At 34.7% G+C, this 13,911-nt stretch overlaps 1 protein-coding gene across 7 annotated transcripts in view; it reads left to right on the forward strand.

The window, feature by feature from the left end:
• Window positions 1-13,911, forward strand: part of LOC106868269 (dystrophin) — a 182,946-nt gene that overhangs the window by 103,204 nt on the left and 65,831 nt on the right. For 3 of the 7 annotated variants that reach the window (XM_014913458.3, XM_014913465.3, XM_052970287.2), the window contains exon 2: window positions 8,713-8,799. The exons of the other annotated variants lie outside the window; for them this stretch is intronic. In XM_014913458.3, coding sequence (XP_014768944.1) covers window positions 8,713-8,799 — 87 coding nt within the window. The remainder of the gene's footprint in view (window positions 1-8,712; window positions 8,800-13,911) is intronic. 7 annotated transcript variants of the gene reach the window in all.

Genomic DNA, 13,911 nt, shown 5'->3' on the forward strand with positions numbered 1-13,911 from the left:
TGAAACTACAAGAACATTTGTGAATGTTTCCAGTGTTTTAAATTCTATATTTAAAAGATGAGGGATTATGTACATTATTTACATTTGACGGATATTTGTCCTCATCTTGTTTGTTGTTAACACAACGTTTCGGCTGATATACCCTCCAGCCTTCATCAGGTGTCTTGGGGAAATTTCGAATCTGGGTTCTCATTCCTAAGGTATTTTTTGATGTTGCTATTATTGATAGTATGTTGTCAACTTAATGTGACAGCCCCATGAAAGGGAAGAATGCTACTGTTATTTAGCCCCAGAGAAACACCATTTCCTGTTGGACTTGACACATTTCCTGTGTCCTTATGTTTTCAAAGTGGAGACAAGCACTCCACCCAGCAAAGCCACGCATCCAGAGACCATCACATTAAGTCAACAACATACCATCACTTTATCGTGCTGCTACTGCATAAATCTCTCTAAGAGATTTAGAAATATGTTGTTGTTGTTGTTGTTATTATTCAGGTCACTGCTTGGAATTGAACTCGGAATCTTGGGGTTAGTAACCCGTGCTCTTAGTCACTATGCCATATGCCCGTTGGCGTAGTGGTTAAGAGCGCGGACTACTAACCCCAAGATTGTGAATAAAAAAGAAAGCAGTTATGAATATTTTATAAATATATCATCATCATCATCATCATCCTCCGTTTGTTTTACATGCTGGCATGTGCTGGACAATTTGACAGGAGTTGGTAAGGGTGGGGGCTGCAACAGGCCCCATTGTCTTTTCTGGTTTGGTTTCTACAGCTAGATGTGTGTGTGTGTGTGTGTGGCTTCTGCTTGAAATTATAATTATGGTGTTGGTGGTGGTAGTGGGGAACTATGAATGGATTCTCTTTACTACTTGGAGAATTTGTATCAATAGATTTTTTTTTTTTTTTTTACTTGGCTTGGAATATTTAATACTTTCACTTCCTGTTGCTGTGGAAAAGACCTAAACTTTATTGTTTAGCGACGGGTATTAAATGTGTTGATCTTGTTTGTCAGGAAGGAACATTAATGTCAACCTGAATTAAATTATCTTCAGATATTGCTATCCTGTCTGAGAAAGACAAAAAAACTAAAATTCTGGGAGGATGTAGCCCAAAGTGCTCTTTATCAAAAGAGAGCAGCCTGAAGAATGATCTGTTGTTATAATTTCATAATAATAGACCATTACTCTTTTAGCCATTGTACTTACAATATTGCAATGATTCTGTGTATCCAGTGACAGTCACTCCCCCCCCATCCCCTATGATAACAGGTGCTAGCGAAAATATCAATCCCTAATCCATCTCATCAACATACACCACTTTAAGTCAACGAGGGAGCTGCCGTATATTTACTCAGCCTGCTAGAAATAGCTGCCAACTGTCCTACATATTCTGTTCTATCTTCTATAAGGACAAGTTGCATTGTAAGAATATGTATGATCATATGTGTTTGATCAGGGTTGACTTAGGGCTAAACAATGATATACAAGACTTCGGTCAAGTCATTGAGAGACCTTCTATGCAGTCACTCAGCCTGCTAGAAATAGCAGACAAATATTCCTCAATTTACATCTTACTGTCTTGAAAAAACGATATACACTGCATAATGTGATACCTGAAATAGAGAAAGGGGTGGTCGCAGCTGCACCAGTTTTCTTTATAAGTCTGTTAAATCAGGTTTGCCTTGGGCTAAAATCAACAACAAATCACTGATTCAAATCGTCATTAACCCAACAATGATTGTAACCATTCTTTTAGCGTTTCTTTCAGCTCTTTGCATTCTCAATTCACAACTTTGTCGGGTTCCATCAGTGAGAACATAACCATCATTTCATTAACATCATTTCTGTATGAATTGGTCTCTTGTATTCTGGAACTGTCTTCACCAATCCTTTAATTCCAATACCGTTCTATGATGCAATATGTTCTGTTATTTTTTCTTCACTCCCCATTTTTCAAAAAAAATTCTTTTTCTGTGATTCTAATCAACAAATTTCTTACAGATGTAAACCTAACCAACAGCCATTTTGTATCCATTTTCAATCTCACATTTATGGTTTGATCTTCACCACTTCAACTTCTGAACTCCTTTTTGTCCTTTATTTCAAATTTATTTCTAATCTATGACATGTGTATAGTTCACTTTGATAAATCTTATCAATAATTAATTAATTAAAGGATATCTAATTGCATTGTTTGAGGATCAATCAACAAAATAAAGAGAAGTTATTCGAGGCATGCGAGATTTTTTTATCAATATTCTTGTTTTGCTGCTGATAAAATGTTTCGATTTTTTTTTTTGTGTTTGGATGAAAGAATGGGCTGTGTGATAAGAAGCTTGCATCACAACCACATGGTTCTGGGTTCAATCCCACTGCGTGGCACTTTGGGCTAGTGTCTTCTACTACAGCCTCGGGCCAACCAAAGCTTTGTGAGTGGATTTGGTAGGCGGAAACTAAAAGAAGCCTTTCGTGTGTGTCTGTTTATTCCCCTCACCCTGTTTACATCTCCATAGCTTAGCAGTTCAGCTAAAGAAACACACAGAATAAGTACCATTCATAAAAAAAAACGTCCTGGGGTCAATTCATTCAATTAAAAATTCCTCAAAGCGGTGCCCCAGCATGGCCACAGTCTATTAACCGAAGCAAGTAAAACATACAAGATAATAATAATAGAACATTAAAAGTAGTAATCATATTACTTAGTAAATATGTGGTGTTTCTTAGTTGGCCTAATTTCTGTTGGTCCCATTTAACGAGCTTTGTGTTGTCTCATCATACCTGTTGTAACTTCTGCAACATCCTGTTCTAGTCTTAGAATTAGATTTATTAAGTCGGTTATTTATAAACTTGGAGCAGAAGAGTTGTTGGTTCTTGTGATATCAATCACGGTTTCTCTTTTGTCTTTCGTAAAAACTCTTCAACTCCCAACGGCCCACGGGCCACCTTGCTGTGAGCGTCTAACACTGAATGGTACACGGCTGTATGCAGCTCATCAGCTGCAAAGTAAAACAAACCATCATGTCTATTGGTTGTGCTCAGTTCATCGCTTGCTGCAAAGGAGTGTGCATGCATGCAGACACGCACTCTTTCTCTCTCTCTCTCACACATTGCAAACAAATAAACACACGCACGCATAAATAGAGCAACAGAAATGGTATCAATGCGCAAAGGTGAAACATTCACCACTAACGCAACATCCGTTTTTAAGTGGTAAAACACTTTACCTTCTGGTGTTATTAATACTGCTTCTGGACCTCTGTCTATTTTTTTAATAAACCCTGTTGGCTTTTAGTGACAGATACGAGAAGGTGCTGAAAAGTTTCTGGCTTTAAGGTTATCACGAAAGGCCTGGTTGGAGGCCCAACCTGCCGAGTTCTTTTACGGGGCTTAGAAAAACTAAAGGACTGCTGCAATAAGTATGTGAATCTGAGAGGGGGGGAATATGTTGAATAAAATCATGATTAACTGATTCTGCTGTATTTTTTTCTACCCAAAGCCAGGAACTTTTCAGCACCCTCTCATATACATAGCCATCTTTATCTTTTACTTGTTTCAATCATTGGACAGCAGCCATGCTGGAGCACTAAGCTTGGTACTTATTCTATTGGTCTTGTATTTGATGAACTACTAAGTTATGGGGACGTAATCAAACCAACACTGGTTTTTTGAGTGGACACACACGCACATGTGTGTGTGTGATGAGCTTCTTTGAGTTTCTATCTATTCAATCCACTTGTAAGGTTTTGGCCAACCTAGTGCTATAGTAGAAGACATTAGTCCAAGTTGCCACAGAGTGAGATTGAACCTAGGACCATGTGCTTGAGAAGCAAACTTCTTGCTGCACAAATACACCTCTACCTAACCATGCCAGTGCTTCCATCTGTGTATTTATGCTTAAAGCAAACACATTGCGAAATATTTTTGTGTATTTAAACACAAATATATTCCATAAGAGATATTATCTCTGGATGAATACCCCCATTAATTTGCCTTTTTACCATATCTTTTGCACCACCACCACCACCACCATCATCATCATCATCATCATTGTGGTAGATATTGCAGTCATATAACTAAAAGTCATATTTGTTTTGACCAAATGTATATTCCAGTAAGAAACTATTATTATTGAAGCTTTATTCACCAAACAAAGATTTCAATAGAATTATTTATGCACTTGAATCAACTTCCAGCACCCAAAATACAACCCTGTCTTTATTGACTGACAATTATATATTCTCTGCAGAACTATTCAACGTGAAGTTAATGAAGCATTCTCTATTTCATGGCAATCAGAAATGTTGATTTGAATATTATTATAATGGAAGCACTGCATAATATTGGTTTTAGAACATTTATTTTCATGGGTGTTTGGGGCCCAATGAGCCATATGTCTTTTGTATGGCTAAAGCTTTGTTTTGTTTTAAGTTGATCCATTCCAAATTTGTAAAGACTTTTCTACAGGAGCAAACATTGAACTTGGTAATTATTTGTGACTACATTCTATCTTGTTTTCGGCTTGACCTTTAGAATTGTTTCATTGCCTTCTCCTCTGTAATGAATATATATTTAGACCTGCATAGTAAGGATTGGGCAAATATTTCTGCAGGATACACTGACACCCAGGTAAATGAATACATAACACAGACAGTTAAGCATGTGTGTGTGTATTCCTTATTCCCTTGTGATAAGCTAGAAGACAGGAAATAAGGGGCTAAGGTTTCTTAGCAACAATTATTGAAGCTTAATATCAAATAACTAGATTCATAAGGGTTTCTCATAGGATCACTTTTCTTTTCTCTTGCATTCAGTTGATGGGTTAGGGTTAGGGTTAGGGTTAGTGTGGTGGTGGTGGTGGAGGAGGAAAGGAGTAGGGGTTCAATCCCCCAAGCATGAGATTTATGTATATGTTATTTATATATACTTTCTGTGTATATATATATCTCTATATTGTGAGTAAGCATTTTCCCTCTCATTAGAATCGTGAGCTGTTGTCTTGTTTACCATTTCTAATGTTCTACTCGTGACTAATATACTCCCATTAGTAAACCTTTGAAGTAAGAAGACTGCTTGGGATATAAAAATTCATGTAAAGACAAAAAAAGAAAAAAGAGGGAGGGCTAAGTTGAGGTTTATGTGGGATGGGGGGGGGGGGGCAATGTGATCTTGCACCTTAACAAGATATATATTGAAAAACTTTGGTATAACACTTAGAATATAAGTTAAGTATATTTGTGTGTGTGATGGTAGAGGGCAAAGCAATTGCATAATGCTGGTTCAAACCCATTATGGCTCCTTCATTTATGTTCCTCAAGTGTTTGGGAAATTCATGAACTTTCTAATCCCTTTAAATATTTTTTCTACTTTAGGCATAAGAACCAAAATTTGGGGGGGGGGGGATTGATTAGATCAATCCCAGTATGCAACTGGTACTTAATTTATCGACCCCAAAAGGATGAAAGGTAAAGTCGGCCTTGGCGGAATTTGAACTCAGAACGTAAAGACAGACGAAATACCGCTAAGCATTTCCTCCGACGTGCTAATGTTTCTGCCAGTTCGCCACCTTAATCCCTTTAAATATTGAAGCCTTATTACTTACACTAAAAATAAATACAAAACCCTGTGTGTTTCACTCTCTCTTTCCATCTCTCCTATATGACATAGAAATTTTTATGGAAATAAGATGTCTTATAGACTTACCTTTGTCAGCACGGCAAAGTGTGTGTGTGTGTGTGTGTGTGTGAAAGATTTCTGGCATGTTTTGTCTGGGTTGTAATTTTCCTTTATTCTTTCATTTACCCTTCACATTATTTCACCATTGATATTCTTCAACTGCACAAAACATACATTCTTTAACATGTTTCCCAGGAATTAATGATACACCCGTCCCATTCATAGCTGTCATAGTTAATATACCCCCACCCAGGGTACCATCTATGCCTCCTCTAATACATGCATACAACAGCTTCACTGTTATTACACACACACACTCATATATTCTCATTTTCATTTTGCTTTCTCTTTCTCTCTTTCTCTCTTTCTCTCTCTTTCTCTCTCTCTCTCTCTCTCTCTCTCTAAGCTGTATCTTGTTATTGTTATGTACACTGACTTGGATTCCCTAAAATGCTCTTCAGTGATCATATATTAGTCATAGTGACAGATGTAAAAGAGAAAACCTGGAGGGAGTCGCTGTTTGGCTGCTTAACCTGTTAGGCATAGAAATAATGGTTTTGTGATAATCTAGTCTAACCTCAAATTTCTGTCCCTTTTGTTCCCCATGTCTCCCTAGCCAACATGACATTGTTGTTTTAATGTTCTTTTTCCTTTTTTCATGCTGGCCTGGATTGGACAGGTCTACAGCGGACAACATATCATTGCTGTTCATTGCAGGTCATCTTGTGTGAGAGACTCAACATCTGCAACTCTCACCTGACCATCTCTTTTCATGGCTTCCAGTTGATTTATATCTACATTGGGTAAACTTTAGCGTTGGTCAGTTTAATTACCCCCCCCCCCCCCCCCGTCATCATAATTTGTTTTCTCTTTTTTTGTTCCTGGATGGATTTGGTTTATTGTTTCATCCTGAGTTAATTAAAGGTAATAATATTCATCTACATACAGAAATGGCTGTGAATAAGAATATTCTGGAGTGAGATGCCTTACACTGTTGTGTAAATATGAACATTGTAACCATTCTTTCTAAAGATACGGTAAACCCTGCAGAATCTCTCTCGTTTTCATCTCTGGTGTTACACTTTCCAGATCCTTTCCGGCTTTGTTTGCTTTTTATCTCTTTTAGTTGTTGTATGATCAGTTAATCTAATTACACTAATTACACATTAGCGTTTCTAAGTCTATCAGAATGAATTTGATTGAAAAATAATAGCAGGAAACCTATACTTCTTCATCTCTACTTCATTATCCACAACACTAACATGGTGCTTTGTTTATATTTTCTCTTGTATATCATTTTGAAGCTTCCACAGACGTGTACCTCTCCTTCCACAGACGTGTACCTCTCCTTCCACAGACGTGTACCTCTCCTATTTATCACCAAATAACAGTTGTGCAGTTGGATCTTATCTACACTTAGTGCTTTTATGTATTTCTTTCTCTTGTCAGCAATTCTTGATACATACATCTTTAATTCCCAGGCCATGTATTATATTTCATTTCAATCTGTTTAATTCACATATATTATATAAACTACTTCCATTTAACTCTTTTCATAACTTTGACATTGCAGGTTATCACTTTCTAGAAATTGTTGCCATTCTTGATATGACCCAACCCACCAGCTAACCCGCTTCTATCATATAACCTCCACTTTTTATCTGTGCAGATATTAAGATATTCTATACATTATCCCTCTTACCAGTAAGTCTTGGCATTGAATTAGATTTCAGCTCACAAACTAGCATGCACTTTCCTCTCGAGTGTCTGGTGTTCAACCAATAGTTTGTACTGATATTCCTAGTTAACCATAGTGAATAGAAGAAATGGTTAAATGGGTGTGACATTGTACTAGCTTAAAAGCTTTTTGTTCTCAAAACTTAGCCTGAAATTCTAGAATTCTTTTCACCTTGTTGCAGACAAACATTTGTTGTATATTTGGGCAGCACACTTAATTCAATATATTTCACTTCATGTAGCAGTTTGCTAACAAATCTTAATTAAGTTCATGTCCTCTCCAGGTTGGGTCTTCTGTCTTTAATGAACACCATAAAAACTCATCAAAGCATCAGTTTTTAGAAGTCCTCAGTCAAACCGTCCAACCCATGCCAGCATGGAAAACGGACGTTAAACAACAACGATGATGATGATATATATATATATATATATATATATATATATATATATATATATCCATACCTGTGCATTATCTAAAAACTGGTTTAACTTCCTCCTCACTAGAGAGAAATTATTTTTATGATTTACTTAAGTTTTTTTCCTTTCATTACCGTAATTGTTTTGTACTCAACTCTCTTTGCAGTATTAGAAATGTAACTGTTTGTAATCACCATGAATTTCATAATGATAGTATTGTATTTTTATAAATTACCAACCAAAATTACAGTTTGTACCAAACTGCAGCACAATTGACTACATTTAGTGATCTTCGGTGTTAGTCAGTCAATTGTCTATTGTTGCCAATTTTCAGCTCATCTACCATTTCTAGGTGTTGCTTTTATCTGATTCTGTCTTAAGGCAGTTCGTTAGTTAAATGTTATTCTTTCTCAGCACATCGTGTCCCGATTTCTTTTCTTTGCTTTTGGCTTCTCAGATTTTCTTTTCCCTTTCTAAACACATTCAACTGTGCTGTGATAACATCTTAATTAGTAATTATACTTTTGTTTCCTTTTTAACGAAATTGTGTGTGTGTGTGAATAATCTTTAATGTGTGCTACACCTGGATTAAAGTAAATTAGTGACAGAGGGGGTGGGGGAATTCTTTCAAAATGAATAAATTTGAACTGCAGTTTTCATTTTATTTTCACATTGTGAACATAGGTGTGTTACCAGCTAAAGAATTTCTTCTTGTTTCACTCTTCCATTTTTACTTTGATTATTTTAATGAGTACACATCATCATCATCATCATCATCCTCATCTACACCAAACTCTACGCCATTGTCACCATGGCTTTTCCTCTAGAGTTGTGAATCTCTTTGCAGACACTAACCGAGTTCTATACTTATCTTGCAGCTTCCAAACCTGTGGTAAAAGAGACAAAAACCATGATGATACATACAGTATCTTTACAAGAAAGATTTGCCGACTATATTTCACAAGGTGATATTGCTACTTCTTGTCCCACCCATGGTTAAAACAATTATCTCTTGTAGTAGTCCGGAGCTGCTTTTCGCCACCCTCCTCCCTGCTATTTCACCCTAGTTAATTATCTCTTTCAAACCTGTAGGTCACCAAGCAGATAAAATTCCTCAATGTCAACTAAGACAGAGCAACATATAAATTCAAGAAAAGCATTTCTCTGCTAGATTGGATTTGACATTTTTATGGCTTACACTTGCTCCTCTCGAGAAGCAAGTGTAAGTGAAAAGAAGCACTTTTTACGTAGCATTTTTATTGCAGTTGGATATAAAATGGCTACTGAAGTATTTAAATCTAGAATTATAAACATTTATCTATTTCTATTATACAAGTATCTGAACTCTTTTGAAAATAAAACCTTCTTTTAGTCATCCCTTCTATACACAAGTTAGGTTTTGAAGAGGGTTTAACGGTGCACTGTTTTTCGATGGGCAAAAAGAAAATCTTGTTTTTATGACATGAAATGAAATATGAAATTAGTGAGGACACTCAACAAGTGTTTCGTCAAGTAGCAGCTGTTGACTAGCTTCTTCAGTGAATTAAGCCAATATGCCTTTGATCTTTGAAAAGTACAGTTGTTGTAACTGTTGCTTTAATCACTTTAGCTGCCTATGTTGGTCCTTTTGGTACAAGTTATTTTGCTAAAATAACTCCTGTTCTTCTTAATCTGTTGTAAGGTCACCAAATCAACAGAGCAGATAAATAACATTAGTATATTTAACAGAAACTGTTAGTGTTTCTGTTCACAAGACTAGCCTTATAATTAATAGGCTTCAAAATTGGTGAGTATACCAAGTCGAGAACCAACTAAAGCTTGAGTCATTGACTACTTGAAATAAACCTAGTAAAATGTCAGCTATTAAAACCTGTTTCACCCTTCACCTATGCTAATAATGCTTTCATTGAGTTCAATGATAATGGAGAAATTCCTTGGCAGGTATAAATCTTGCCAGGGTCGTCTCTGCTTTTTCTTCCATCTGGATCCATAAAATAAACGCCAGTTCTCTATTGGAATCAGTTTAGGTTACTAAAGTTTTCTCTTTTAGATTTTTATCTTGTTTCAGTTTGAGAAATCATTATTTCATTGGTGAGTCCCCAAGAAATTAATTAATTAATTAGTGAGGTCCTCTAGTGTAGCTCAATTTACATTGATTTCTTATGCCGATACTTTAGTTAATCAATAGGTGTTCTGTTGCTCTGTAATTGCTTGACATCTAATCAGCCAGGAAGACTTGTTCTTGGTCATCTTAATGCTTGGATAACTAAGAATAACTATTTTGTTATTCAAACGTTCTTTGTTATTCTTTGAATAGCAAGGAAGAAGTACTGTGTTTGAAAGAGAAATTATTCTTTGAAGTAGGCATCCCCCTAATGCTTGACAATTCTCTTTAAATTTGGAAGGGAATATGTCTGTAGAGGTAAGTGAAATAAGCGATATAGTTTATCAATGGGGCTTATATTTTCCACTTCAAAACTTCTCCATTTTCTAGGTTTTATTTACTGCTTTACAACTTGGTTAAAACATAACTAATAATTTTAGTCTGTTTAGAATGTTCTAGATTTAACTTTTAACAAGCTACTTATATATAGCTGCTCTTAACAAATTTGAAAGGTAACATATATTAGTACTAATAAAGTCTGGTGACAAGTACGTTGGTGCTAACAGTCATAAACCATGAGGGCATTTGCTAACAAAGATGGATCACAATTATGCTGGTGCTAACAAATCTGGATTTATTCTAACCTGAACCGTTTATGTTTAAAATACTTTGTTTTCCTCCAGCTTCAAACATAAAGCTTGAACCATTTTTTGCTTTGGTTTTAAATTACAAGGTTGGTTCAACTGGAAATGATTGAGTAAAAAATGGCTCATATTTTAAAATATGATGCAATATTAATGAAATTATTCTAAGAGGAGAAATATGTAATTTTATAGTTTTTCATATGAAAAATTGTTTGCATTTGAACCATCCTGTGTATTTTGATTTTGTTTTTTTAAGATGTTTTTGAAAAATTTGCATTCCTTTTTTAATAACAAACAAAATCCAAACAATAACAGATATACTTATGTCCAAATTGCCAAACTCATTCAACCATGGACCAAAATGGTAATGATTTGACTGATATTTAGATCTGGAATGAGTGCAAAATACTATTCCAAGTGTGATTAATAATATTTCTAGAATCCTTAATCATTGGTGGTAAAAGCATCAGTGAAGAAATTCTTCAAAACACTTTAGCCGTTTGATAAAGAAAAGAATCTAAATCGGAGCTTTCTCAAAAAGCTCACAAAAAGTTGTTGAGAAATTCTGTTACTTTGGTAGTATTCGAGGAAGGGTCATCAACTCTGTTGTTTCACTGAAGACTAGGTTTTTGGATTCACTGTAACCTTGGCATCTGCAGTTATGCTAAACTTTTACTATGAGTCCCATGTCAATAGATATTATGACGGATGGGCCAACTGTCTCAACCAGACATAGTGAAAGTGTATTAAAGCAAGAATTACAGAGAAATGCAAGAAATTCAGGATAAATTTTATTCCTATTAGCAGACTAGATTAAGCATGATAACTCATGGCATTGTATTAGTGTGTATCCGTGAATAGTGGAGATCTGCATCAGTTTGAGAGGAACCTATTAAGTAACGCGTATTGACTGCAATGTTAAGATATACAGAAGTTTGAGAACAAAGTCCTAAGTTAATGTATATGGAAGAAATGGCTAGACACAAGTGAATGGATGGTACACGAGTGTTTGCTGTAATTGTGGGAGAGGTAAATGGTGAATCACATGAAATGACACAAATGTAAAGAGGCTTATCTCACTTACTACAAACTTACCAATTCCATTACTTGCATGAGAAACCAGACAGTAACATAAATTGAAAGTTTCCACTCTTTAGTATCATACCTGGTCAAAATATTTTATGCATGACATGGCCAAATCCAGCCTCTCGTGCCAACACTACAATGATGTTATTCTAAGAATACACAATCACATTATTGAAATCTTGAGGCAACAAGATAATGAATGATTAAATCAAAACAATATGAGTAAATAAGCAATAGATTTGATAGAATAATTAGAATGTTAAAGAGCTAAAGATAAATGAATGATTCCCCACTGGAATAAATTGAGAGTTAATTTAGCTGCGGACATTAAATGATGATGACCAGGCCTTTTATGGCATTTGATTAAATGATTAATGTTAATTGGCGTTCGGGATTATGTCTAGTTTGAGACTGAATATGATCCACTGGTACCAACATTTTGGAGAACAACGTAACTTGTCTCGATACTAATGCTGGAAAATTACTTGGGCACTTAACCACTCTTTGTAGAAAAGAATTACAGCTGATTGGATAATCCTCAATATAATAATCTTAGTATTTGTTTTACAAATTTTGCAATGGAAAGTAAAATTAATCTCAGAAGATAAGATTAAAGACTACAATTTATTTAAATCAAAGCCCTTCCATTTCTGCCAACTCACATGTTTACAACATTACTGTAAATAGTTAAATATGAAGCGTATATTTCTGATTTTAATGATTTACATTTGTCATCCATCAATTCTTTGGCACCAGTTGTAAACAGGGATTTATAGAGTTCATTTTTATTTGGTGATGGTTTCATTTTGTGCTTTTCCTATTTATATATCCTTGGTTTTACCTATTTATGAATACTCTATACCTCGCCTATTTATAATACTCTGTGCTTCACCTATTTATAATATACTCTTCACCAATTTTTCCAACATCTGTCTAATAAAGTTTGTCTGTTATAAATTTTCGTTTTTTTGCACACAGGTAAAAATGTTTGTTTCTTCATCTTATTTGTTTTGTTTTTTGTTACTTTTATATTTCAAATAAATCTGGCTTTCTCTGTGAAACAATTCTCAGTGTCTAAAATTGTTATTGTTAAATGTTTTGAAGTTATTCTTATTAAAATATTGCAAATTCTACCTTAACCAATTTTTTAGTATCTAATGTCCTTCTTTTAAACCAATTTATGATAAAAAAAAAAATTTTTTTTTGAATAAATAAAAATTATTAAGATTTATTTATTTTAAGAAGAAATAAATATATTTTGAATTTTAAAAGTTTTTGATTTTTAAAAGATTTCCATTTTGATCCATTTTAGTTGCAAATTAGTCCTTCAAAGAATGGCATGGTTATTTAGGCCCAAGAGTATGTGTATATATATATACAGATGAATGGTGGTTGGTTGAATTGGCTGTTAAACATTTTATTGCCTTTAAAAGATGAAAATTAACACACCAACACTGGTTGCCAAGTGGTGGGACAAACACACACATAAACAGGCTTCTTTCAGTTTCTGTTTATCAAATCTACTCACAAGGCTTTGGTTGGCCTAAGGCTATAAGTAGAAGACTCTTGCCCCAATGTGCCAGACAGTGGGTCTGAATCCGGAACCATGTGGGTGGTTGGAAAACAAACTTTTTGCCAGGGCCATTCCTCGGCCATTATCTCTCGTATTAAAAACCTTGGACATATTTGTTTCCACAACCATGTTCAGCCCCAACTCTGTAAAAAGAAGACCATTAAAATATTAATAAATGTGTTAAGAAAAAAAACTTTCTATTAATACTGAAGAAGAAAAAAAACCTTTTTTCTTTTTTCTAAAAGAATGGTTATAGGGAAAGATTAATCAAGAAATATTTCATACATTTTTATTACATGGTAATGGAGAATGTTTTTGGCATTTCAAGTACTGATAATTATGAGACAGGTTATTTAGTTTTTAAAGTTCAGCAAGATAAATTTTAAAACTATTTTTTTTCTTTCTTACTAATCAAAATAGACAATTCTTGAAGTATTTCAGTTTTTCGTTTTCATTTCCATAGTAACCACATTTACAATATTGATAGACAAATAATGTTTTATTTTTGAATAATTCTATTTTATTCACAATATTTTGGTTGTTGTCAGTCTGGTTACTTACTGGTTTCTCTAATTTCAACTCCACCCAAGAGTTGCCTTGTTGAGAATGGTCATACCATCCAGATTACTACAGAGATAAAAAGTTGTTCTATCAGATGATAGAGTTGCGT

This window comes from Octopus bimaculoides, chromosome 8 (genome assembly GCF_046866305.1).
Source record: "Octopus bimaculoides isolate indiv1 chromosome 8, ASM4686630v1, whole genome shotgun sequence".
In the NCBI taxonomy this organism is placed as follows: Eukaryota; Metazoa; Mollusca; class Cephalopoda; order Octopoda; family Octopodidae; genus Octopus; species Octopus bimaculoides.